The sequence below is a fragment of the Marmota monax genome, unplaced genomic scaffold, assembly GCF_021218885.2.
Source record: "Marmota monax isolate L192 unplaced genomic scaffold, Marmota_monax_Labrador192_F-V1.1 WCK01_AAM20220418_F8-fsc00090, whole genome shotgun sequence".
Lineage (NCBI taxonomy): Eukaryota > Metazoa > Chordata > Mammalia > Rodentia > Sciuridae > Marmota > Marmota monax.
This window is the reverse complement of record NW_026695219.1, coordinates 1,028,386-1,054,703: the sequence shown is the minus strand read 5'-3', so window position 1 is coordinate 1,054,703 and position 26,318 is coordinate 1,028,386. Positions and strand designations below refer to the sequence as shown.

Sequence of the window (26,318 nt, the reverse complement as noted above, 5' to 3'; positions counted from 1 at the left end):
TTGAACATACGTAAATCATATGCCACATTTATTGATTGTAACCCCAAACCAGTCTTTCTGAAAACAGTTATATTTCATTTTACTGTTCTTACTTCCACTAAAGTAACATCACTGCACTGCAAAATTAACTCTGCAAAATGAAGTTCCCAATGCATGTGTCTTGATTTTGATACCAAGTGATAGAAAACATTACATCATCCCATATGAAAACATATTCCTTAGACTCCTTGTTTCTTTGATCTCCTTTTGAAAGAGTTATAATCAAGGACTGTTTCAAAGGGTGATTCTTTCTCCTTTCACAAGTCGGCCTCGAAACATCCAAATATCCTGGAAATAATACCAAACAGAATGAGTGTGTGGAACACATCCATTGGCCTATTCCCCACAAGAGATTTCTAGGCTCTACAAATGCTTAAAACGGAAAACAATGCTATGATTATTATATTGATTAATAAATAAACAAGCTTTGAAACTGCAATTAATTATCTTGCCAACAATTAAAACAATGCCAACTGCACGGAGTCGGTGGATCCTCAAGCTTTTGGCCTCCCTGATCACAGTAATGTACCAGGTAATGCACCACGGAGGGTGGCTGTGATGCTCAGTCACAGCAGTTTACAACCCTTCTCTCAGCTTGTCTTTTTGTTACTTGCCTGAACCACTTTGAGGTTGCAACTCTGATGAGATCGTAGTAGTGAACATGGTGTCACGGATACTGGTTTACTTGGGTCTGGGGAGGGGGTACTGGAAATGGAACCCAGGGCCACTCTCCACTGATCTATATCCCCAGGCTTTTTATTTTCCATTTTGAGACAGGGGCTCACTAAGTTGTTGAGGCTGGCCTCACTTACAATCCTCCTGCCTCAGCCAAGCTGTGAAGTAGCTGGGATTATAGGCATGTGCCACAAGCACCCTGCTGCAATTATTAATAAAGCAATTGAGACCTTCTAATTTCTTGTTTCTTTTTTATTGCTGAGCATACAGCAAGGTATGGTGAAAAGAATGATTTCAAAATTAGGCCTGACTTGAAATCTAGCTCTGTTTCTTAGGCCAGTCTCTGGGACTCCAATTTCTCCTTTACAGCAGGTGTTCACTGCATTCTAGTAAAGAAAATCAGAAATGGCACATGGATGTGTTTTTGTTTTTTCAAATTCTTTGATTTGTAATTGGACATAATACCTTTATTTTATTTATTTATTTATTTTTATGTGGTGCTGAGGATTGAACCCAGCGCTTGCACATGCTGAGTGAGCACTCTACCGCTGAGTCTCAACCCCAGCCCCATGGAAGTGTTTTTATAAGTTAGAATTATATGAGTTTGTATTGTTATTCTATTCTATTGTTACTCTAAATATATCTGATAAGCTCTAACTTATGAGATACTAAAATAGTGGTGTTCATCCAGGACAACCTTCACAAACTTCAAATGTAATGTACATTCCAGGACCCCTCAGCTACCAAAATTCATGGGTGCTCACATCCCCGCAATAAAATAACCTCTGTACATCCTCCCATATATTTTAAATCACCCCTAGATTACTTAGAGCACCTGGTGCAATAGAAACATGAGGTAGTTTTTAGGTAGGAAATAATGATTAGGAAAAAAATGTCTGTACATGTTCAGTACAGATGCAATTTTTTTTCAAATATTGTTTAATATTCTGAATATTTTTCCAATATTTCACTTGGTTGAATCCCCAATCATGGAGCATTTTTAGACAAGGGACATATTGGTAGGTTCTAAAAGGAGAAGCAAGATTCTCCACCCTGGAAAGCTATTCCAAAGGTTCGCAATGGCACTGTGGCATCCCTCTGATGTGCTGAGCCTTACAACATCCTGGATGGCCCAGAGTCATCATCACTCTCAGTCTCTTGAGGGAAGGGGCATGCCTGCATTATCATTATCTCATACCAATAACATAAATAGGAAGAGCTTCTTCATTCAGGGCCTAAAATGTGTGTTTTATATAAAGTGAAGATGTTTATTTAATTCCCTGGATTGATAATTTGCCTTCTGCTCATCAGCATCATGGAATATCCACCACTTAAAAACAGACACTTTCCAAGTGATGTGTATCAATTAGGAAAGCACATGAAACACTATCTAATGCCCCCTTAGATGTATTCATCCCTGCTCCATGCACATTATGCCTCTCATAAAACTCCAGATGCACATTTACCGAAAGGAACACTGACCCCAGAACTGCTCTGTGGAGTCTGACTGGATTTCCTAATAAAAATATACTTTGCCAAGAAAGGAGGCCCGATTGAAGTCCCAAACCTTTAAGTTTGCTCCTATGCATATAGAATTCCCCTTATCCTTAATTTTAAATTAAATTAGGAATGAATTAAGCACATGAAAACAAGAAACTTCAGGCATCTTGATTTTTTTCATGCAAGTGTACCTTAAAGTTTAAGCCACTTTCAGTTCCATACAATCTGTCTGCTATTCCCAAAACTTCTTTCTCGATATTTTCTTGAACGGTGCCCTTCACGTCAATGTAGTGGCAATCAGCGCTGGCGAAATGGCAGGAAATTGCCTGTGCAGAGTGAACAATCGATAATGGAGAAAAGAACTCCATGAATGCAACAACCAAGCTAGGAGTTCCTCCTTGCAGAAAGCCAATTCTCCATGATTCTATACCTAGCAGACCCAAAAGGGTCTACAAAGAAAGTCAATTCTTCCACCCAGAATTTGACATCTAAACTGGTAGAACACTCCATGGCATCCCAAATCTGCCTCTTTGTAGGTCAGCCTCTCCATCCTATCCCCAACTGAAGGCTAATTAAGAAATTACAAAAGATTTTTTTTACCTAGCTATACTATTTACTTTTTAAAGGTATATGTAGGACAGGGGGCATAACTACCTAAGTAACCGATCTTCACATTTTTAAGCATTTAAGTTTTCCCAATGAACATATACCTCCACGTCCTAAAAAAAGAATGTACCCCTCTGTGGTTCATCATCTTCTTAGTCATAAAGCTTAGATACCCAGTAAAATTTGGGACAGGTTATTATAGAAATGGCAATTTTTATAAAAACTTTCTGCTGTGCCCAAAATTTTGAACTTCTAAAGTGCAGATCCAACCTCAAATTTCTGTGCAAGTCCAGTGCCAAGCAGAGCCACATCAAGACCCAAGGCAAAAAGAATTGTTGTATATTCCTACATCCAAGTTGTTAGGAAATAATTATAAATATTCTTCCAGAACATTAAAATAACTGAAAAATATGGAAGTATTTCAATATTAATATTCTACAACTGACATCACTATTTGCATCTTTGTGCCTGCACCCCCATAGTTACACAACTTGAGAGTTGTTCTAGTGCAGGTATTTCTTGTCTTTTACTTAAATTTTTGGCATTGAGGACAGCATGGATGTTTTGCATTAATATTGATTTAGTAAAACACCACTTATTTTGATGGCTGAGATTTTGGTAGCCCCTTCAATTTCATCCTCAGGCAATGTTCCAACTTGTATCAACCTGTGCCAGGCCTGGTGAACCTGGTGCAAATATAAATAAATGAAGTCTGCAACCCTATACTCAGGGTTAAAACAGGGATCAGTGGGAACCAGGGAACAAATTGGGAAACCCCACTGAATCTTAAAGAAGCCTCAATAGTATGGACAACCATGTTACCTTGGGGAAAAGTGAACCGACAATACTATGAGATCTGCTGAATTTGAGAGAAGTGAGAAATCAGAGAAATTGTGAGGAATTCTGTCCATTTTAAATGTGACAAAATTATTTAATTTAAAACATGAGATTGGAAGGGGATAAATATGGCTGCATGCTAAATCTCATTTTGAGCAGCCAATTCAGAACCTTTGCTTCAGATCAATACTATTTTCCCAATAATAATATGATAAATTTTCTTCTTGTTCTAGTTACCCTGAGCAATATAAATTCCAAATGTGATTATTTGAGTATTTCAGCCATTGTTTTTGCCTCAGAAAGCAGAATCTGTGCACTGCAAGGTGAGCTACTGCTCTGAAGCAATTTCACAAATGACCAAGATTCAAGAGCAACAGGTTTAGGATCCTGAGGGCACCTGTCTTCTCACAGAGTAGAGCAAAATCAAAACAAACAAAAGCACTAAAAGGCAAATATACTTTCTGGAAAGTAAACTGGAAAAAACAATCCAGTTTAGTGAAAAGTCATAAATCTTTACATGTTACTATACAAATGACTTTCTGTTTTGAACCCATCTTTTAAAATCTGGATGCATACTTTCCGGAATCCTTGAGTTTGGTTCCGACCAGATCCATGGATGAGCAAAGGGTGAAAGAAAACGGTGTCTCCCTTCTCCATCACAAGGTGCACTCGGGCATGGTCTTTGTCATAGTCCTGGATCCCATGGTACATGCTGTTAACTCCACCCTGGAACACATAAGACAGGCACAGTCTACACTGGAGGAAGAAATCAATGCTTTGTGTATGACTTGGCAGGGACAGCAAGGGTTCTCTGACTTCTTCCAAGAGAAAGACTTTAAAATTAAAATCTTAAATTTAAAAAAAAATGCAAAAGTCTGTGATATGTCTGGGTTTTTAAACATCGTCTGCTATGAGTACAGTGTTACACACCTGTGATCCCAGCTACTTGGGAGGCTGAGGCCAGGCATCACAAGTTCAGGGTAGACTAGCAAACTTAGCCAGACTCTGTCTCAAATTAAGATTTGTATAAAGGGCAGAGGATATAGCTCAGTGGTGGAGGGCTTGCCTAGCATGTGCAAGGCTCTGAGTTTGAACCCCAGCAATGCTACAAATTAAAATCACAAGTTAATAATAAGTTCACGGGTTTTTTGACCAAATGAAAAAATGTTGAACTTTACCTACCCTTCCTCATTGAATTATAAATAATCAGATCAGTTCTGCCTCTTGTGGTGAATGCAGGTGAACACCTTTCTCTTAGGCATTTCCACCTTCAATCTTAACATCCTTGCCCCAGCCTGATATTCTCCTCACCTAGAATTTTGTTCACATCATTCTTGTATAAATCAGGGTATTTTAGAGAGGCTAATTATTCTCCCCAAACCAAGTGGAGAATGTGCTCAATTTTTCTAAGCTCAAAGGATTTATGTCATATTCAGAATAAAAAGGGAATAGTAAGTTTAAATACTGTGTTTGTTGATAACTATTTCCAAAAGTAGTCAGAACTCTAGGAAATGTGTATGTCTTTATTATAGAAACTAAAAAGAGAAGTGACTACAGTTGAAGAGCCTTTATGCTTCTGGGCAGAAGGGTCCCATTCCTCAGCTAAGAGTATCCTTTTCGGCAATTACCATTGTCATTGTGCTTCACATTGTGACTTTGACCCCCTGCCCTTCTTTCCTGGCCAAGGTGCATATTGACCCCTGCTAAGCTAAGCTGACCTTCCACTGCCACTGCTGTGAATCTCAACAGCATCTCAGACACCAGTCTGCTCCCATAGCCTTGGACGCCATTCCCTTCTGCTCAATCAGCCACAGCCTCCTTAGGATTGCACCAACCCTTGCCTGTCCCAGAACTTAACTGATGAATTTCACCATTTCCACTTTTATATTGGGATTCAGACTCAAATATTTCCACAGAACACAATCAGTAGTGCAAGAATTCGGAGAGAAAAGCCCTTGAAGCCACAGCCTTCACATCCTACAGAAACAAGACGCAGTCTCCTTGCTCACCACAGCTGCCCTTTCCATTCGGACCATCATCAGGGATTTCAGGATCTTCTGGTCTGGCATCAAAAAGGCTGAGATCTGCTCTCTGGTTTTGCTGCCTCTGAGCTCCTATACCTCCTGGGAATCATGAATCATGCCCCAGACCTGAGATCATGTTCTTGAAGAATGGATAGGACCTCATCATTCATGGATGCAGAAGCACATAGTAGCTCCCCAGCATCAATATTTGAATGGATAAACCAAACATTGTTCAGCCATGCCACGGAATACTACTCAGGAATGGAAAGGAACAAGCTATTGAGACATGAGTCAGGTTTCATGAGCCTCTAAATACCTATGCTGTGCAACAGCAATTACTCAAAAAAAAGTATATGCCACTTAATTAGACTTTACACGACATTTTATAAAATGCAAATTAAAAAATAGGAACAGAAAGCAGGTGAGTTCTTACCTGAGGCAGGAGGTAGAAAATATCCTCTTGATTGTGATACCAGGTACATGTGTGTCAAAATGATTAAATTATACACTGAAAATATGTGCCATCTATATGACAAAACCCCATATTATTAGAAATTACAAGCTCTTGCTGCTTCCTAAAAAGGGAACAACCCCATTTTCTTCATGTAACCTCCAAGTGTTAAAGTGCTTTTTAATCCTGTCCTAGCATACCTTTCCAGGCTCTCCTCCCTCTCCTACTTCCTAAAATGTGCCTCTACCCCCAGCCCATCAGAACTGGGATAACCTTCAATCTTTCCTACTCCACAGTCAGATCTGCGCTTGTCAATAACTCTGATTCCTCCAAGGAGCCTTTTTGCGATAGAAAATCTACCTTGTCCTTTAAGGCTCAGCTCAGTCACCACCTCCCACCCCTGAGCCTCTGCTGGTCCTCACAGGGACAAGGAGGCAATTCCTCCCTCCCTTCCTCTACTCTGAGAGCCTCAGTCAGTGGGCACTTCACACACACCAGAGTTGAAGGGTTGATGTCTGACCTCTGCCATCAGGCCTCGCCATCTCAGATCCTAGGCCCCTCCAGATCCAGGTCCCCAAACTAGCTGGCTTTCACACATATGATGAAAGAAAAATATAATGAATATTTGATCTTATGTCCTTGAACTCCCCCGGATCCTAATTGCAAATTTCAGGACAGTGCTTTGCTGAGAAAGGAAAGCAGTCTCATTTCTAAGCTTTTTGCACCGATGTAAAATTACAACAGTGAAAGAGATTCTGATCCAGACTCAGTGGTCAGACAGACCTACCTCCCACTGGGGGTAGTCATGCGGCATCAGGGGAAGTTTGTGGGTGCCTGGGAGGACAGCCAGACAGCCGTTGTTCTGGTCAATGTGCTCCATGGCGGTCCAAGCACACACAATGCGATTGCTGGGCCTGAAGGGGAAATAGTGCAGATCCTGGTGCAAAGGGTGCCGGGAAGTCTTCTTGCCTGAAATGAGCCTGCTGTCAAAAAGAGCTTGAGCCTCACAATTCTTATTTTTATTGTGTTATGTGTCTGTGTGTCTGTGTGGTGCTGGGGATTGAACCCAGGGCCTTGTGCATGCAAGGCAAGCACTCTACCAACTGGGCTATATCCCCAGCCCCACAATTCTTATTCTTTGCCTGAATAAATAACACACTGACCTTCCCTTGCAAAAAAAACAAATACTGTGTGGTTTCCATTATGGAAAATCAGTCCCAAGAGAACAGAACCAAACAAAAATATCAGTCAACATGGGGCTTGGAATCTATACTTTCTTCTGGGTTTCTGGTTGCTGGGTGCTTACTCTCTTTTCTAGGGAGCTGGATATACTTCATCATCTCTGTTGTGCTTTATTCCTTTGTCACTCTGAATTTGGTACAGAGCTAGTAGGCAGTAGGAATTAAAAACAAAAAAAGCTGGATCAACTAAATTGAAGATAATGTTACAGAGTAAAATTTGAGGTCCGCTTCAAAGTGGCTGATGCCAAAAACAGTTCCCTTAGAGGCCTTAATTCACAGGCATCCTGTGTACGGTCAGTATCCAGTCAGATTCATTGACCACAGGTACATTTTCCCCAGTTTGAGCTTAGAACTTGGTTCCCAAACCACTTCATCTCCCCAGGCAGGACATCCATGGAGGAAGACATTTAGTAACCCTGCACTTCAGACCTATCACATAAAAATCACCCAGCTCTCAGAAGGAACTAAAAGTAGAAAAGAATAAAGCCATTAATGGCTGATTTCTCTTTCTGTTACAGAAAAATCTCTCCATGTGGTCTGAGAGACACCTGCAGTAGAATCTCTGGGGACGGGTATTAAAAGGCAGACACCTGGGATCAACTTCAGAATCGGTGTCTCTCTGAGGACTTAGATCTAGGTTTGGCAAGCACAAGGCACCACAAGGGCTTGAATGTGACTTGTAGTAACAGCTTTCATCTTGTTACTAATAATGATATCTTCAGATCAGGAATGCAGAATCCGTGTGATCCTGGTTAAGAATGGTGGGTGAAAATCAGAGATGTTGAACAGAAGGAGTCTATGATATAAGAACAGTCACATATCTTAAACTGCCACTTCAGACAGCCAGTCATTTGAAAATTTAGCAATAAAGTATCTGAAATATTATCACATACTCCAAAATTGATATAACATGAACTCTTTTAAGACTTAAATAAAAGCACTCAAATTCACTCAACCAAAGTTTGACAGTTACACACTTGACTGGAACAACAACTTTACATATTTTAATTACACCATCTTTTTTTATTTTCTTGCCTCTCTTTAACAAGTAAGAGCCCTTTACCAGTATCTGGAGGTTTGTTTATCAGCATTGTATGCATCGCCATGATATTGGGTCCAGTGAAGCACTCCACATACTTCAGAATCTAAGAAAAGAAAGAAGAAGAAAAACAACCTCATGGGAAATCAGAAGTATAGGCAAGGGGCATAAAGTGTCCACACAAGAATCAAAATGACAACAGTATAAACATCAACTGGTATTTTGCAATCTTGCCAAGCATGTATACCTCAGAATTGGAAACCATTCTAAATTTCCAACACTACAAATTAAATATGACTTTTTGAGCATGCCTGGAGAATAATCCAACGAGTGTAGTCATTCTCTCAACAACTCTTCCCTCAGGTTCATGAACCAAGCAGAGTAATGGCCAGAGGGGAACCAAGAGTGAACAAGAAAAGAAGATCCCTGTCCCCATGGAGTTTCAGTCCCTTGAGAAGAAAGGAAAGTAGGGAATCTGAACTTCATGGATGATAGTGCTTCATCCACCATGAGATAGTTCTGGCTTCAAGTGCTATCTATGATCCACCTGCAGACTTCCATTCCCATCACAGCATGGGAGGTGGGAACTATCCCATCACAGCATGGGATGGTTGGGGGCCATTTTCCCTGGCCTTCTCTCCAGGGTGCGGGGTGGGACATCACAGGTGATTTATTCTGTGCTATCTGTCCTCAGGAGTAAAACTGTCTAATAACATCTGGTTATGATTCTCCATGAGTGCTATATGGAAAGTCTCTTTCAAACCCATTTTAAACAAGTGGTTAGGAAAACATGGTGCTAAAAGGTGGGAGCGTACAAATACATTTGAGGATTCAGGAACTAATTTCAGAAGAATGCACAAAGAGCTCACAGCAAACAGAACTTCAGTAGAAAGAATCTGCTTCTCATGTTGTGCCTTCTGCACTGCTTAGATTTTATTTATATATATATATATATATAAAATATTTATATATATATAAAATATATATATTATATACATACATATAATACCCTTAAAGAAGAATAATTTCGAAAACAAAAACAAACCCTAATTTAGGCTAAGCCTTGTGACATATGCCTGTTATTCCAGCTCCTCGGGAGGCTAAGGCAGGAAAATCAAGGCTAGCCTCAAACACAGCATGACTCTTTCTCAAAACAAAGAGTAAAGAAGGTTAGAAGTATAGTTCAGCTTTTGTTTGGAAGATCTGTCCAGTGGCGAGAGAGGTGTGTTGAAGTCTCCCATGATTATGGTATGGTGGTCTATTAGACTCTTGAACTTGAGAAGAGTTTGTTTGACGAACATAGCTGCACCATTGTTTGGGGCATAAATATTTATGATTGTTATGTCTTGTTGGTGTATGGTTCCCTTAAGCAGTATGTAGTGTCCCTCTTTATCTCTTTTGATTAACTTTGGCTTGAAATCTATTTTATTTGATATGAGTATGGATACTCCTGCTTGTTTCCGAAGTCCATATGAGTGATATGATTTTTCCCAACCTTTCACCTTCAGCCTATGTATGTCTTTTCCTATCAAATGCGTCTCCTGTAGGCAGCATATTGTTGGGTCTTGTTTTGTGATCCATTCTACTAGCCTGTGTCTCTTAATTGGTGAGTTTAAGCCATTAACATTTAGGGTTATTATTGAGATATGGGTTGTTCTTCCAGCCATATTTGTTTATTTCTGTTACTAAACATGGTTTGTTTTCCTCTTTGATTATTCCCCCCCCCCTTTACTGTCCTACCTCCCACTGTTGGTTTTCATTGTTATTTTCCATTTCCTCTTCCTGTAATGCTTTGGCGAGCATTTTGGAAAGCAGTATGGAGATTTCTTGGAAAGCTGGGAATGGAGCCACCATTTGACCCAGCTATTCCCCTTCTTGGTCTATTCCCTAAAGACCTAAAAAGAGCATGCTACAGGGACACTGCTACATCGATGTTCGTAGCAGCACAGTTCACAATAGCAAGACTGTGGAACCAACCTAGATGCCCTTCAATAGATGAATGGATAAAAAAAATGTGGCATTTATACACAATGGAGTATTACTCTGCATTAAAAAATGACAAAATCATAGAATTTACAGGGAAATGGATGGCATTAGAGCAGATTATGCTAAGTGAAGCTAGCCAATCCCTAAAAAACAAATGCCAAATGTCTTCTTTGATATAAGGAGAGTAACTAAGAACAGAGTAGGGATGAAGAGCAGGAGAAGAAGATTAACATTTAACAGGGATGAGAGGTGGGAGGGAAAGGGAGAGAGAAGGGAAATTGCATGGTAATGGAAGGAGACCCTCAGGGTTATACAGTGGAGGGGGTAGAGAGAGAGTAGGGGAGGGGAGGGGAGGGGAGAGGTGGGGAGGGGGGAGGGTGGAGGATGGGAAAGGCAGCGGAGCACAACAGACACTAGTATGGCAATTTGTAAATCAATGGATGTGTAACTGATGTGATTCTGCAATCTGTGTATGGGGTGAAGGTGGGAGTTCATAACCCACTTGAATCAAAGTGTGGAATATGATATGTCAAGAAATATGTAATGTTTTGAACAACCCACAATAAAAAATTAAAAAAAAAAAAAAAAGTATAGTTCAGCGATAAAGTGCCCCAGAGTTCAATCCATAGTACCACAAATAAATAAAATTAAATAAAAACTAATTTAAGAGTTGGGGTTGTAGCTTAGTGGTAGAGTGCTTGCCTAACACATGTGAGGCCCTGGGTTCTATCCACAGTACCACATAAAGATAGATAAATAAAATAAAGGTATTGTATCCATTTACAACTACAAATTTAAAAAAAAAAAAACTAATTTGAATTTAAAAGCAAATTCATTCCATCAACCCGATTTATGAAACAAATAGAAAAGTCTATACATTTACAAATACATCCTCACAATTTTACCCCTGTTGATATTGAGTCTTGGAACAGCTGTTCCTCTTTAACACAAAATTCCTATCTTTCTTAACAAAAGATAATTAGCACACTCCACAGCAGTGTTTCACTGTCTTGGTGCTACTGCTATCTTGGTTGGGATAATTCTTGGGGGAGAAGGCATCATAGGATGTCAGACCCCATTACCAACATCCTTGGTCCCTACCCACTAGAAGCCACTAGTGCACCCACTATGAGGTTATCATCACCAGGAAGTCTTCACACATTGCCAGTATCCACTGGGAGGCAAAATCACCTCCATCTGAGAGCCACAATGCTAGCACCATGAGTAGAAGGGGATTAAATCCAGGACAACCAGTGGATCTTGGGGCAGACCTCCAGGCTGGCTATGAAGGAGAAACCAAAACAAGAGCAGTCTCTAACCTCTGGGAGAGTGCAGAATCTAAAGAGCTCCTTATCTTCCTGAAAATCTTGGATCTTCGAGATTATTTTCTCACTTGGACTATATTCTGATTTCGCAATGGACACATCTCTCATTATCATCAGTCCTACTGGTTTCGACTCCTGTCTGCAGATCTTTTCAAATTCAACCCTAGAAAATTAAATATACAAACAATGTCATGACCTCTGCTCTAAGCCCCTGGTTGACCCTGTGCAAATAGCTGCAGATTCAGGAGCAGTTTCTACCAAGTCAGCCCTCAGGCCTAGTGAGGCAGGGAGGAGGAAATGGCCAACTCAGAAATCGTGGTCTCCTAACTGAAATCCACTGCCAGAATGATAATATTGCTTTGTTTAACACACCAGTAGGGAAACATTTTCATGATTACATTGTAATAATATAAGGTGAACATCCCTTATCTGAAATACTTAGAACTAGAATATTTCAGATTTCAGGTATTTTTTGGTTTGGGGAATATTGACATGTACATAATGAGCTGATTGTGATAGAGCATGCCTGTTATCCCAGAGATGAGGCTGCAGGATAGTAAATTTGAGACCAGTCTATTCAATTTCAAGACTGTCTCAAAATTAAATATACAAAGGACTGGGAATGGAACTTCATGGTAAAGTTTTCTTGGGTTCAATCCCAAGCACTAAAAACAATAATAACTTTCTTTTTTTTTTTTTTTTTTTTGGTACCGGAGATTGAACTGAGGGGCACTCGCCCACTGAGCCACATCCCCAGGTCTATTTTGTATTTTATTTAGAGACAAGTCTCGCTAAGTTGCTTAGCGCATCGCCATTGCTGAGGCTGCCTTTGAACTCAGGATCCTCCTGCTTCAGCCTCCCAAGCCACTGGGATTACAGGTGTGTGCCACCTCGCCTGGCTGAAAATAATAATCTTAATGACAAAAATAATAATGAGATGTCCTGGAGATGACACCTAAGTCTCATCCCCAAATTACTTCATGCTTCCCGTATACCTTATACACATAGCTTAACGATTTTATTTATTTATATATATATATATATATATATATATATATATAAAATATTTATATATATATAAAATATATATATTATATACATACATATAATACCCTTAAAGAAGAATAATTTCAAAAACAAAAACAAACCCTAATTTAGGCCAAGCCTTGTGACATATGCCTGTTATTCCAGCTCCTGGTAATAACGGTAATTTTATACAATGTTTTTAGTGTATCTGTTTTGTGGCCAAGACCATCACATGGGTCAGGCATGGAATTTTCCCCTTATGACATCATCTTGGTGCTCAATGATTCGTATATCAAATTTTCTGATAAGTGATGCTTGGCTTATAATAGCAAATACTCCTATAGCACCTACCTTATACCAGGCATTGTTCACAGTGCTCTCCATATATTTTACCTTATTTTGTCCCAATAGTAATGCCAGATCAGTGCTATTACTATGCCCATTTTACAGAGGAATACACACAGGTATGGAAAACTTAGTTCATACTCTTTGGTCCAATACTTCTAGTTGTAGGTCTTTAAGAAAATGACCTTAAAATGTCTGTGGGACACACCATGTTAAGTGGTAAAGCTGAGATTAAGGCCAGAAATTCTGGCTCCAGAGCCCATGCTTCTAAACACATCCCAACAAACCACATCACTCAAAAATACCTGAACATGCAGAGGCTAATCTAACATGTACTCCCATCACATACATGACATACATATTTTATGAATTTTTATTCTTCTATTACAATTATACCTAATAGTAGAATCCATTGTGATATATTCACACTTACACAGAGTATCAGTTGGTCAGTTTCATTCCCCAGCACCTCTCCTTTTCTTCCCCTCTTCCATCCCGTGGACCCCTTTCCTATACTCTACTGATCTCCCTTCTGTTTTCATAAGACCTCTTTTTACCCCCTTGTTTCTCTCTGGTTTCCACTTATGAAAGGAAACAATGACCCTTGACTTTCTGAATCTTACTTACTGCACTTAACATGATGTCCTCCAGTTCCACCCATTTCCCTGCAAATGACATAACTGACATAAAACACTTTTGTGTGTAAAATAAGCAAGAGTATTACTGCACCTAAAGCGTTGAATATCAGCATCAGATACTAGATTTTTAATAACAAGAAATCCATTTTCTTCATAAAATTTTCTCTGTTCCAGGCTTAGCACATTATTATCCAAAGTATACCTACAGGAGAAAAAGGCACCAAATTAGTACAAATTTTATATTACAACCTAACATTATGTACCAAGAACCCAAGAAATCTTTGATCCAATACTTCTAGTGTAGGTCTTTAAGAAAATGATCTTAAAATGTTTGAAAAACTTCAGGTCCAAAATATTAACAATGGTCACAAAATGTACAGTAATGGAAGAAAAATTAATGACTGACATATCTACTTGATGGAGCATTAAAACTGAAGGACACAAGAGTGTGGAAAATTCAAATGATAATAAAATGATTACAATGACATAGACATGACACTATTTGTGAAAAGATGACTGCTGAGACACACACCAAAAAAAAGTAAAAAACATTTTGCCAAACAGTGATTATCTTTGAATACTAGAATTTTGGGTGATTTTTTAAAACAATTCCCTCTATTTCTCTGATTTTGAACTTTTTGTAGAGTGCACATATATGGTTTTCAGTTGGGGAACTAATCCAATAAATTTTATATTTTCAACTTAATACATTCTCAGAAGTAATCAAAGTAAACAAAAGCCAAATGAGAGTTCAACAAACAAGCGAATACAAATCATCTGTCTCTTAAGATAGAATTTGGACTATAACAATATTTATGAGGGTCCAGGCCTTTCCTTTAAAGGTGATTGAAGATAATAAACCTGAGTGAACACAGTGGTGTGGGCTTGTAATCTCAGAGATTCAAGAGACTGAAGGAGGAGGACGACAAGTTCTAAGCCAGCCGCAGCAATTAAGGGAGGCCCTAAGCATCTTAGTCACTGTCTCAAAATAAAAAATCAAAAGGACTGGGGAGGCAGTTCAGTAGTATACCACCATAGGTTTAATCAACATACACACTCAGAAAAAGATAGTAAACCTGCCAGGTGTGGTAGTACACACTTCTATAATTCCAGCTACTCAGGAAGCTGAGGCAGGAAGATTGCCTGAGCCTTGGGGTACAAAACAACCTGGGCAACATAGCAAGAGCCACAACTCAAAAATATTAAAAAGAGGAGGAGGGGGGGAGGGGGAGGAGGAAGAGGAGGAAGAAGAGGAGGAGGAGGAAGAAGAGGAGGAGGAGGAAGAGGAGGAGAAAGAAAGAAAAAGAAAAAGAAGGATACGAAGAAAAAGTAGAAAAAAATGTATATTGTAAACCAAAAAATTAGCTAATATTTCAGTTTAACTTAACTACAAACTAATTTAACTGTGATAACTCGTGGTTCCATTTTCAAAACTCAGATTATACATTTTCTGGTATTTTTCCTTCTTTCTGAATTTAAGAATAAATATAGAAAATTAAAGTCAAAGTCTTCAAAGGCATTCACAATTCTACTAATTAGAACAATCCTGGAAATAGAGAATGTGTATAATAAATTTTAATCAGGCAACATGTTATATTGTATATCATATCCAAGCTAACACTGGAAAAGCATTTATAGTAAGGAAACCAATTAAAATTACATCTACTTACTGGAATTGCTGAGGATGAGAACTGGCAGGGGCAATAGGCCCTGAAGTGGGGGAAGCTACCTAACCAGCGAATTAAGGCGAACAAAGTAAAATTTGGGAGTCAAACTTGTCAAGAAACAACTACCTTCTCTGGGGTGGTTCTCACAGGAAAGGAGTTCCCTAAACGCACCAGGTGCTCAGGTTTCCCACATCACCCTGACAGGTACACACTGCTGCTTTAAGTCCTTTCATTTATATCACTTTGTCTCATTGTCACAATAATCTGAGGAGGTGGTGAGAATATCAGGAGCTTTATAGTCATATGCAAATGAATGGAAAACACTCAAAAGTTTACAAATGATTTAACTGGTAGAATAATGAGTTACATGTTTTTAATTTCCCATTTCAACTTACCTTCTTTAAACACACACACACACACACACACACACACACACACACGCACGCGCGACATGTTTTACTTCAAGAATGATTAGTCCTTATTCCAAAATATACCATTCTAAGAAACAATGAAAGCTGGAGAAAAATTGCCACAAGTCTTTAAGAAGTCTAAGACTAAAGGAAACATTCACTATAAATCTTGGTCAGTGTTGTCCAAGATCATAGCGACCAGGCACCTCTGGCTATTTAAGCTGAAACTAATTGAATGTTAAAATGCAGTCCCTCACCTGCACTCATCCTAATTTGACTGATTTCAGTGGCTCAATAGCCACATGTGGCTGGGGCTACTATATTGCACAATCCAGGCATGAAATATTTCATCATCACTGAAAGCCAAACTTAACAATGCTGATATGGGAAAAAAAAAAAAAAAACATCAAAAAACTAATCTCTAAGCTCAGCTATAGCAGGGTCAGAAAATCCAATTAAAAATATATACATATATTAAGAGGGTTGGGATTTAGCTTAGTGGTAGAACACTTGCCTAACATGCACCACACCTTGGGTTCCATCCCCAGAATGACAGAGAGGAAAAACAAAGCAATGAGAGGCTGAACCAAGAAATCCCAATTATACTCCTAAATATATCCAGTCCCAGTGTATCACAACTCTCAGTATTTAGCCTGCATCAGAAATAGAACATATAGGAGACCTCAGGGCAACACCTCTAGATTCTGATTCTGCAGTCTGAGCTGAATTGAGCCTTAGAATTTGCATTCCCCACCACTCCTGGGATGAAACCCAGGGCCCTGCAGTACTAGGCAAGCCCTCTACAACTGAATTAAACCCACTGAGCTACACCTGCACAGCAAAAGTCCTTTTCTAACAAGTTCTTCTGACAAATTCCCAGGGAACGCAGATGCCACTGGTCCATGGACCACACTATGACAAACACTGGTATAGTTAAATAGTTCAAATTTTTAATCTCTTCTATTCTCTGTTTCTCACTGTAAAATGAGCTGACATCCTCTCCTGGAGTCTCTTTACCACTTTACCGTCCTATGGACAAAGTTTAAAATGGCAATGTTCTTCCATGTTGCTGCTTGGAAACCCACTGGGAAGAGAAACACTGAAAGTCCAAGACACAGCTATTAGACTCAACCTTAGGAGAGATGTCAGGATGTTAACAAAAAGCAGAAGAGAGGCTACTGGCTTAAAGAAAAACTCCAGGCAGTTCCTACAGAGCTTCCCAAAGCACTCTCTGAATGAGAAGGCTTAAACTGAGCAGGCAAAAGTAGTTCAAGAAACCGATTTGAATTGTGGATCCTATTCACACTACCACATTTCTGGGTCTGTTTCTCCCCTACAAGCCTGGCACACACATCCTGGCTGGCATTCACTTCTGAAGACTCAAGGACAACCCAGGCACTGGATTCTAAGTCCTTTTCCCGACACCAGTGCAGACTCTTCCAGGGTCCCCAGGTCACCAGAGGCTGCCATAGAGCACAGAGCTCCACTAGCAAGGGGAGCAACCTGAAGCACAGGCTGAGAGAGGGTTCCACCATTCTAGTGGCTTGTCCTCTAAGTCCCTTCCAGTCAGCTCTATGCTTCTGTGTGATTGTCCTGGGGCATTTCTTGGTCTCCAGATATTCCCTCGCAGAGGTCATGCACACTAAGTGCAGAAAACGACAAAGCAGCTGACTCTGGCAAGGCCTCTTTTGGGACCCACCGCCGGCCCTAAGAAGGACCAGAAAGGTGGAGCGAAGCGATAGCTGCCACGGAAACCAGGACAGTCCTGTACCCAATCGCCTGGAAAGAAGTCTTTGAGGGGGTGGGGGCCACCAAAGCATAGAGATCCAGCCTCCACCCCGTTCCCGGGCGCCTGTTTGAGATGTAATCTTTGCAGGGATAGCAGCGCGGAGGGCCGAAAAGGGCAAGCGAAGTGTCCCTCCTGCGCCCTGGAGGCCACCACCTAGGCCCAGGCCTCCCCCAAGGACTAGGCTGCTGTGCTCCACCTGGAGGGAGCCCAGTCCAGCCCAAAGGATACCACGGCCACGGCCGATGGACGGCCGAGGTGCCCCAGAACAATCCGCAGGCGAGCTGAGGCGCGCTGCTGCTCCATGGCTGCTGCAAGGACACTCACCACAGGGTCGGGCTCCACTTCATTTCCGGGCCGCCCGCCTCCTGGCGAGAGAGGGAAGGCGCAGCGGTCCCACGCGACTCCCGGGGCTCCGCCTCCCGGGCCCGGGGGAGAGACTCCCAGGGCCCCCGGGTCAGCTGGGATTGCCAGGATTGCAAGTTCCTGGCACCTGGGCTCCTTCTTCTCCTGCGCGCTGTTTCTAATCCACAGGACCCTCGCTGGCGGACCAGAGCAAGGCTCTTAACTTCATAGCTTCAGTCCATCACCAACCAACCATCCTCGCAACTCTTCTCTCCACTGCTAAAATCCAAAGGTTTATCCCTAAAAATCGATCGTGCTGTTCAAAAGAGATTTAATTTAGTGCGAATCCAGCCCAAAATATTAGTTTGGCTGCCCCCCCCCTTAAATGTATTAAATAAATGGCTTCCAGAAAATTGTGATAAAGTCTAGCAAAATTTGAATTTTTTTTTACAGAACTAAAAGTTCTTTTGTAAGATCTCTTTGTAACATCTTGTTGTAAGACCTGCAGATGATTGGCATTGCATCTGCTCTCTCCTTCCCCTCATTTTCTCATTGGTTCTTTAGCATGGAGTTACTTCCAGAATGTTGTTCCTTGTAAACTTACTATCATGTCTTTAATGGAGTCTTTATATAATTTGGTGACAGTGCCATAGTACACCATGACCATCAGCCCATCAGATATTATCTGTTTCTTCAGAGGGAACAACAGCCACTGGAAAATGGCCTACCCTTTGGCCTTCTCCTTTGGGTTCTTTATGCCTTTCCCATGACATTCCTCACCTGTGTTCCCAGAGTCTAGAGTCCTGCTCACAGAAGGAAATAAAATAAATTTTGAAATTCCAATGAAATACAGAGAAAGGACTGGGGATGTGGCTCAGTGATTAAGTGCCCCTGAATTCAACACACCACCACCCCCTCCCCCTGGGGGAAAAAAAAAGAACTTCCATATTATCTAGCAATTTCATTTCTGGAATTGAAAGCCAAAAGATACTACAAGAATGGAAAGCAGGTTCTCATTCATGTTCACAGCCGCACTGTTCACAATCACTGAAAGGAGGAAAGCAACACACAATGGAGAAGTCAATGAGCAGGGGTCCATATAGACATACCATGGAATATTATTCAGTTTTTTAAAGGATGGACGTTCTGACACATGCCATAGTATGGAAGAACCTAGGACACTGTGCTAAGTGAAATAACCTGTCAGGAAAAGACACATACTTTGTGTCTGAGTGTCCCTAAAGTAACCAAATTCATAGAACCAGGAGGTAGAATGTGGTGGCCCTGGCTAGGGGAAATGGGAAAGGAGAATTTGCATTGACTGGGGCTGATGTGTCAGTTCAGTAAATTGAAAAGAGTTCAGTCAATGGATGGTGACAATGGCTGCACAGCAGTGTGAATGTACTTAATGTCACTGATCTACTCACTTAAAAATGGCTAAGATGGCCAGGTGTGGGAGCACATACTTTTAAACCCAGTGACTGGAGAGGCAGAAGCAGGAGGATTGCAAGTTCCAGGTCAGCCTGGGCAATTTAGTGAGACCATGTCTCGAAATAAAAAATACAAATGGCCTAGGATGTTGCTAAATTGTAGAGTACTGGTTCAACCTCCAGTGATGAAAACACACAAACAAAACGATAAGATGGCTAATTAGATATTTTATCTCAATTTTATGTATAAAAAAGAACACAGGAGTAAAGGGAAGAAGCTCCAAGCACATTTATGTGAGCAAAGGCCTCTGACTTTCCTCAAGTCTGAGTCCCAAGATTCTTAGAAGAAAGTTATGGTTTTATTTTGTGCTTTGAGCATAAGTTTTTGGATTACTGTCTGGTGAAATGAACAGGCCAGGACACATCTCCTCCCACTGAGCAGCCAGGCTTCTCCTCATTCTGCCACGGCATTCCTGTCCCATCTCTTCATGTTCCAGCAGAGGTTTGCTCCCACCCTTCACAAGGAGGGTGCACATGGGTGAAAAACAGCCCTAGTCATCCTGCTGTCATTCCCCTTCCCACTACAGAGTGGGTGCCTACAAATTGCTATGTGAACTAATGGATAGAAGGGACACAGATGAGATGAGAAATGCATGTTCCTGACAGAAGAGTTGGCTTCCACTCACAGATGCACACGGGGAATGATAAAGTGTGCTCTTTGCCCTGGTGAAGTTTGGTTTGTCAATAGCAGTTGAGTAGGATGTCTGCACATGTGGTTGTAATCATAACAACTGAGGAGGCCCAGGCAGGAGGAACAAATTATGCTGCAACTAGTTGAAAGTTTATTCTAGATCAAAGCAGTGCCCTCTGCATGCTGTTTGCACTGGCATTCCTTATTTACATTTTAGTTCCTACCATTCTAGAACCAGTTTTCTTAGGCCCTCTTAATGATTCTCTTGCCTTCACTCCTTTGCATATGTGGCTAAGAAAATAACAAATGTGGAAACACAAGACGTAGGAAAACCTGTGCTGAGCAGAATGACAGGAAAGGCACTAGGCTGTTTCTTTCTTAATGAAGTCTTCACTAGAATTTTTAAAATAAGGGCTATATCTCCTTGCTGCCCTCAAGTGGTATAAAAAATACAATGCTATATTGGAATTAATCCCCAGTCCAGGCTCACTCCCGATTCAGGCTAAAGTATCTTAAAATGTCCCTGTTCCTCGAAACAGCTTAGGTTTCATTCATAAATGCTAAAGGCTTTCAATTACCCTGCTTAATAGGAAATACAGGGGAAGTTATTCTTGTCTACATTCCTTAGAAACAAAGGAAAAGATATTGTGTTTTTGAAGGAGAGTTGCTGGGTTGAAGAAGTCATTAAGTTCATTGCACTGCAAAATTAACTCTACCCAATAAAGTGTGCTATGTTCTTTCTCAAGATAATTTCAGCTTTCATATAACTTGCCACTGCAGTGATAACTTATTCCAAATTTGACTGGGTAACAAACTTTTATGACTAAGATGATGAACCACAGGGTGGTACATTTCTTTTTAGGATTTGGAGATATACACTCATTGAGAAAACTTAAGCTTAACAATGTCAAGATCTGTTACTTAGGTACTTATGCCCCCTGTCCTATATATACCTTAAAAAAGTAAATATCACAGCTAGTTAAATTTCCTTTTTTGTAATTTCTTAATTAGGATTTAGCTGAGGGGCTGGAGGGAGAGGATGACCTACAAAGAGACAGATTTAGGATGCCATGGAGGGGCCTGGCAGTTTGTAAATCAAAGTCTGGTTGGGTGCAGTATTGCACGCCTATGATTAATATTTCCATTAGGCAATCCAGTCAGATTCCAGAGAGCAATTCCACCTGGTTTTTTGCTCGCTCATTGCTTGTTCATATTCTGCCATGATGTCAATGGACAAAGGACTCAGCCCATGGATTTCATTTGATCTTGCTAATACTGCCCTTCAGTTCTTCCAGTCTCTTGATTCATATGTATTGTGCATCTACTATACAATCAGGATTTATTCGAAATCCTGGGTATATATCTATGAACAAAGCACACTTCTCAATCAGAAGTGACATTTAGGGGTCAACACATTGATATTATTACCCAGCTTGTTTCCTGCTGAAGATAAGGCTGAGGTTACTTAGTTCTCCTTTTTCCAGACCCAAAAAAAAAAAAAAAAGTATAAACAGTTCTAAGCGGAAAAACGATAGCTAAAACTCACCTTCTTTGTCATGACTTAGTTATTTTAAGGCGATCACACCTGTCAAAAGGACCTTCTACTTCGTACCAAATTTCAAACTTCTGGAGTACAGATTACATTTCTTGTGCAGGCTCCAATGTCATGCACAACCATAGCAGGCAAAGGAAAAGGAAAAGTGTGCACTTTTACAACCATGTAAAAATGGTAAGTATTTTTCCAGAACACATAATCATTGAAAATATAGAAAAATTGCTAAGTTAACATGCTATTTTAGTATTTCAGCCACGGGGCTGTGCGCTACAAGGTGAGACACTCTGAAGCAATTTCACAATGACCGAGATTTAAAAGTAACTGATTTAGAATCCTAGGGGTACCTGACTTCTGACTGAGTAGAGCAAAAAAAAAGCACAAGGAAGGCAAATATACTTCCTGGTAAGTAAATTGGATAAAACAGTCTAGTGAAAAGTTGTAAATCTTTTACATGTTACCTTTTACATGTACCTATGATTTTCTCTTTCGAACCCATTCATCTTTCAAAACTGGAACAACGTGGATGCATACTTTCTGGAATCCTTGAGTTTGGTTCCAATCAGATCCATGGATGAGCAATGGGTGAAAGAAAACAGCATCTCCCTTCTCCATCACAAGGTGCACTCAGGCATGGTCTTGGTCATAGTCCTGGATCCCATGGGACATGGGGTTAACTCCACCCTGGAACACATAAGACAGGCACAGTCAGTCTATAGTGGAGGAAGAAACCAATGCTTTGTGTATGACTTGGCAGGGACAGCAAGGGTTCTCTGACTTCTACCAAGAGAAAGAGTTTCTTAAATTAAAACTAATGAAAAAGTCTGTCATATGTCTGGGTTTTGAACATCACATCCTGCAGGTACAGTGGTACACACCTGTGATCCCAGCTACTTGGGAGGCTGAGACCAGGCATCACAAGTTCAGGGCAGCCTAAGCAAACTTACCAATACCCCATCTGAAATTAAGATTTTTACAAAAGAATGGAGATGTAGCCTAGTGGTGGAGGATTTGCCTAGGATGTGTGTTGGAGTAACTTTCAGTCTCAGCTATCAGCTATGAGCAGCTCAGAAGTGCCTAAAATATCCACGTTCCTTTAGGCCTGAAACCACATCCTCAGCACTTGTGGTTAGCGTTGCCAAACTACCAGGCCAGGAAACCAAGAGTCAGAGGCTTCAGGGCATGAAACCCCAGACTCAGTAAGGGCCAAAGACCCTTCCAGATTGCTTTCTACCACGACAGCAATATTTACAGTTTCCTAACAATGCGGTTACATTAGGCAGAAGATGATTGACTTATGGATATTGTCTTGCTTATATATGAGTGACAGGCACTCCCCACAAGAACCTTATAACAGTTGTGTGCATTTCAGAAATAAACTGAGCTACTGGACGATGACCTGACACATATGCCTTTCTGCAGCACTAAGCCCTGATGAATCCAAATTTAAAAGTTTAGAGTAAAAAGGGTTATTTTAAGTTTAACTTTGGGGGATATATACCCCTTTCCAATTCCCTCTTTTTGCTTTAATAAGTACATTTTAATAGTTTGATGAGCTCTTTCAACTATGCCTTGTCCCTTTGGATTGTATGGGTTTCCTGTTATATGAGTAAACCTCACAAGTTTTATCCTATTCCTAAATTAAAAAGCACTGACCTGCACCTGTAAAATACAACCACATCAAACACCATGGAAAATCATTCCCAAGAGAACAGCACCAAACAAAAATAGCAGTCAACAGGGGCTTATACTTTCTTCTGAGTTACTAGTGCTGGGAGCTTACACTCTTTCCTAGTAAATTGCATATACCCCATCATCCCTGTTGTGTCTTTTTCCTTTGTCACTCTGGATTTGGAACAGAGCTAGCTAGTATGCAGTAAGGATTAAAAACAAACAAAAAAAAAATGTTGGATGAATTAAGTTGAAGAGAATGTTATAGAGTCAAAATTGAGGTCCCCTTCAAAGTGGCTGATGCCCAAAACAGCTTCCTTATAGGTCTTACTTTACAGAGCAGTAGGTGTTCTGTGTATCATCAGTGACCAGTCAGAACCACTGACCATACAGTCATTTTCCCCAGCTTTGCTCTTGGAACTTGATTCCCAGACTACCTCATATCACCCATGGAGGAAGACATTTAGTGACACTGGGCTTTACTCCTATCCCATAAACTTTTCCCAGCTGTCAGAAGGAATAAAGAATAGAAAAGAATAAAGTCCTTTCATGGCTGATTTCTGCTGCTGGTATAAAAAAAAAAAAAATCTCTTAGTGAGGTCAGAGAGCCACCTGTAGTAAAATCTCTGGGGATGAGTACCAAAATGCATGCACCTGGGATCTACTTCAGACTCAGTGTGTCTGTGAGGATTTAGAATCTAGTTTTTGGCAAGCACAAAGCAATATGAGGACTTGAGTGTGACTTGTAGTAACTACTTTCATTCTGTTAGTAATAATGATGGCTTCAGATCAGGAACACAGATTTTTTGATATCCTAAGAATGGCTGATGAAGATCAGAGATGTTGAATAGAATGAGTCTAAGATATAAGAACAGTCACAATTGTTAAACTGCTTTTTTGGGGAGCAGGTGATCTGAAAATTTAGCAATAACCCTAAAATCAACATCTAAAGTCATTATTTCATTTAGATTTGATATAACATCAGCTATTAAGACTTATACAAAAGCATGCACATTCAGTCCCCACAGTTTGAAAGTTGCACACATGACCAGGATAGAATATCAACTTTACCTATGTTAATTAAACAATCTTTTTTCTTGCCTCTCTTTAACAAATAAAAGCCTTTTACCAGTATCTGGAGGTTTGTTTATCAGCATTGTGTGCATGGCCATAATATTGGGTCCAGTGAAGCACTCCACATACTTCAGACTCTAAGAAAATTGAGAAGAAAGTTGGGGATTTCATTAGAAATCAGAAGTAAAGGCAAGTGGTGAAAGTGCCACCATCCACACAGAAATCAAAATCGTAATGGTGTGAAAACTAATTGGTATTTCACAATACTGCCAACAAAGCATGAAAACCTTGTATTTGGAAATCATTCTAAATCTCCAGCACTCCGAACTCAATGGGATGTTTTTGAGCATAATTGAAGTATAACCTTTTTATTTTGCCTTACCAGAAAGATAAGAGTATCTAGGAGGTATCAACTACCCAGGATCAGCTCTTCTACTAACCAAAGCCACCGAGGGTGGCCCAGGCAGAAGGCAGTGTCTCCCTCCTCCTTGGAGACCCTGCATAAGAAGGGCCATGACTTTGTGCTGTCACCAGTAGCTCAATAGAAAGCAGAACCCTAGCTCAGAGGACCTTGCCCATTTTCTCAACAAATTCTTCCCTAAGGTCCACGAACCAAGCAGAGTAAAGGCCAGTAAGGGGCCAAAGAATGAATAAGAAAAGGAGGTCCCTGTCCCCATGGATTTTAAGTCTCCTGAGAAGAAAGGAAAGTAGGAAATCTGAACATCACGGATGGTAGTGCTTCATCCACCATGAGATGGTTCCGGCTTCAAGTGATTCTGTGATCCACCTGCAGACTTCCATTCCCATCACAGCACTGGGGTGGGAAGCACTGATGGTCAGGAACCATTTCCCTGGGCCTCTACTCCAGGGTGCTGGGCAGTATATCACAAGTGATTTATCTGTGAAGTCTGTCTCCAGGAGTCAAACACTCTGACAGCATCTGATTATGATTTTCCATAATGCTATACAGAAAGTCTGAGGCTGGATAGAGAGATCTGCTTGGGTATTTTTAGAAATATGAATTACTATTAATTATAATATAATTTGTTTAAAAAAACATTTTAAGCCAGACATAGTGATGCATGCCTGTTATCCCAGCTGCTTTAGAGCCTGAGGCAGGAAAAATCCTAAATTCAAGGCCCACCTCAACCACAGCATAACCCATATCTCAAAATGAAGAATAAAAAGGTTGGGAGTGTAGTTCAGTGATAAAGTGCCCCTTAGTACCACAAATTTAAAAAAAATTAAATAAAAACTAATTTAAATTCAAAAGCAAATTCATAACTCCACTGACCAGATTCACAAAACAAAAAGACAAAAGTCAATAGATTTACAAATAACAGTCTCACAATTTCACCACTGCTGATATTGAGTCTTAGAAGGGCTCTTTCTCTTTTTAACACAGAATTCCTGTCTTTCCTAAAAAAAAAAAAAAAAAAAAAAAAAAAGATTAAGACACTCCATAGCAATGCTTCTTGGTCTTGGTGCTATTGGTATCTTGGGTGGGATAATTCCTTGGGGAGAGGGCTTCATAGGATCTTGGGACCCTTTAGGAGCATCCTTGACTCCTACCCACTAGAAGCCACTAGCAAACCTATCCTGCTATTGTCACCACCAGGAAAGTCTTGAGACATTGCCAATATCCACTGGGGGTCAAAATCACCTCCAACTGAGACCCACTACTCTAGTGTCATGTGTAGAAAGGGGTTAGATTCAGTACAACCAGCAGATCTTGGGCAGACCTGCAGGCTGCCTATGAAGGAGAAACCCAAAACAAGAGCAGTCTCTAACCTCTGGGAGAGTGCAGAATCTAAAGAGCTCCTTATCTTCCTGAAAATCTTGGATCTTCAAGATTATTTTCTCACTTGGACTATATTCTGATTTCGCAATGGACACATCTCTCATTACCATCAGTCCTACTGGTTTAGACTCCTCTCAGCAGATCTTTTTAAATTCAACC

General features: G+C 40.4%; 1 protein-coding gene across 5 annotated transcripts; it reads right to left on the bottom strand.

Moving 5' to 3' along the window:
- On the bottom strand, nt 1-26,318 carry LOC124084971 (phytanoyl-CoA dioxygenase, peroxisomal). 5 transcript variants are annotated; one of them, XM_046432431.2, is made up of 11 exons: nt 26,150-26,318; nt 24,414-24,495; nt 22,075-22,297; nt 17,795-18,256; nt 13,824-13,934; nt 11,718-11,886; nt 8,437-8,518; nt 6,920-7,101; nt 4,234-4,383; nt 2,406-2,540; nt 1-327 (listed from the first exon to the last, which is right to left on the bottom strand). In XM_046432431.2, exons 4-11 carry the CDS (start codon nt 17,899-17,901, stop codon nt 274-276), a joined length of 990 nt encoding a protein of 329 aa, XP_046288387.1. In that variant the 5' UTR covers nt 17,902-18,256; nt 22,075-22,297; nt 24,414-24,495; nt 26,150-26,318; the 3' UTR covers nt 1-273. The 5 variants fall into 5 exon arrangements, with proteins under 5 accessions (XP_046288387.1, XP_046288388.1, XP_058431134.1 ...); XM_046432432.2 differs by having other exon boundaries at nt 17,923-18,256; XM_058575151.1 differs by lacking the exon at nt 17,795-18,256.

Excerpts from the sequence above, each read along its gene's own strand:
- LOC124084971 (XM_046432430.2), bottom strand. The coding sequence starts at position 17,901 with ATGGAGCAGCAGCGCGCCTCAGCTCGCCTGCGGATTGTTCTGGGGCAC. Across the intron at positions 13,935-15,402 it reads TCTCATCCTCAGCAATTCCA|GTATACTTTGGATAATAATG; the intron begins GTAAGTAGATGT and ends TTTCTCCTGTAG. Across the intron at positions 8,519-11,717 it reads GATTCTGCACTCTCCCAGAG|ATTCTGAAGTATGTGGAGTG; the intron begins GTTAGAGACTGC and ends TTCTTTTCTTAG.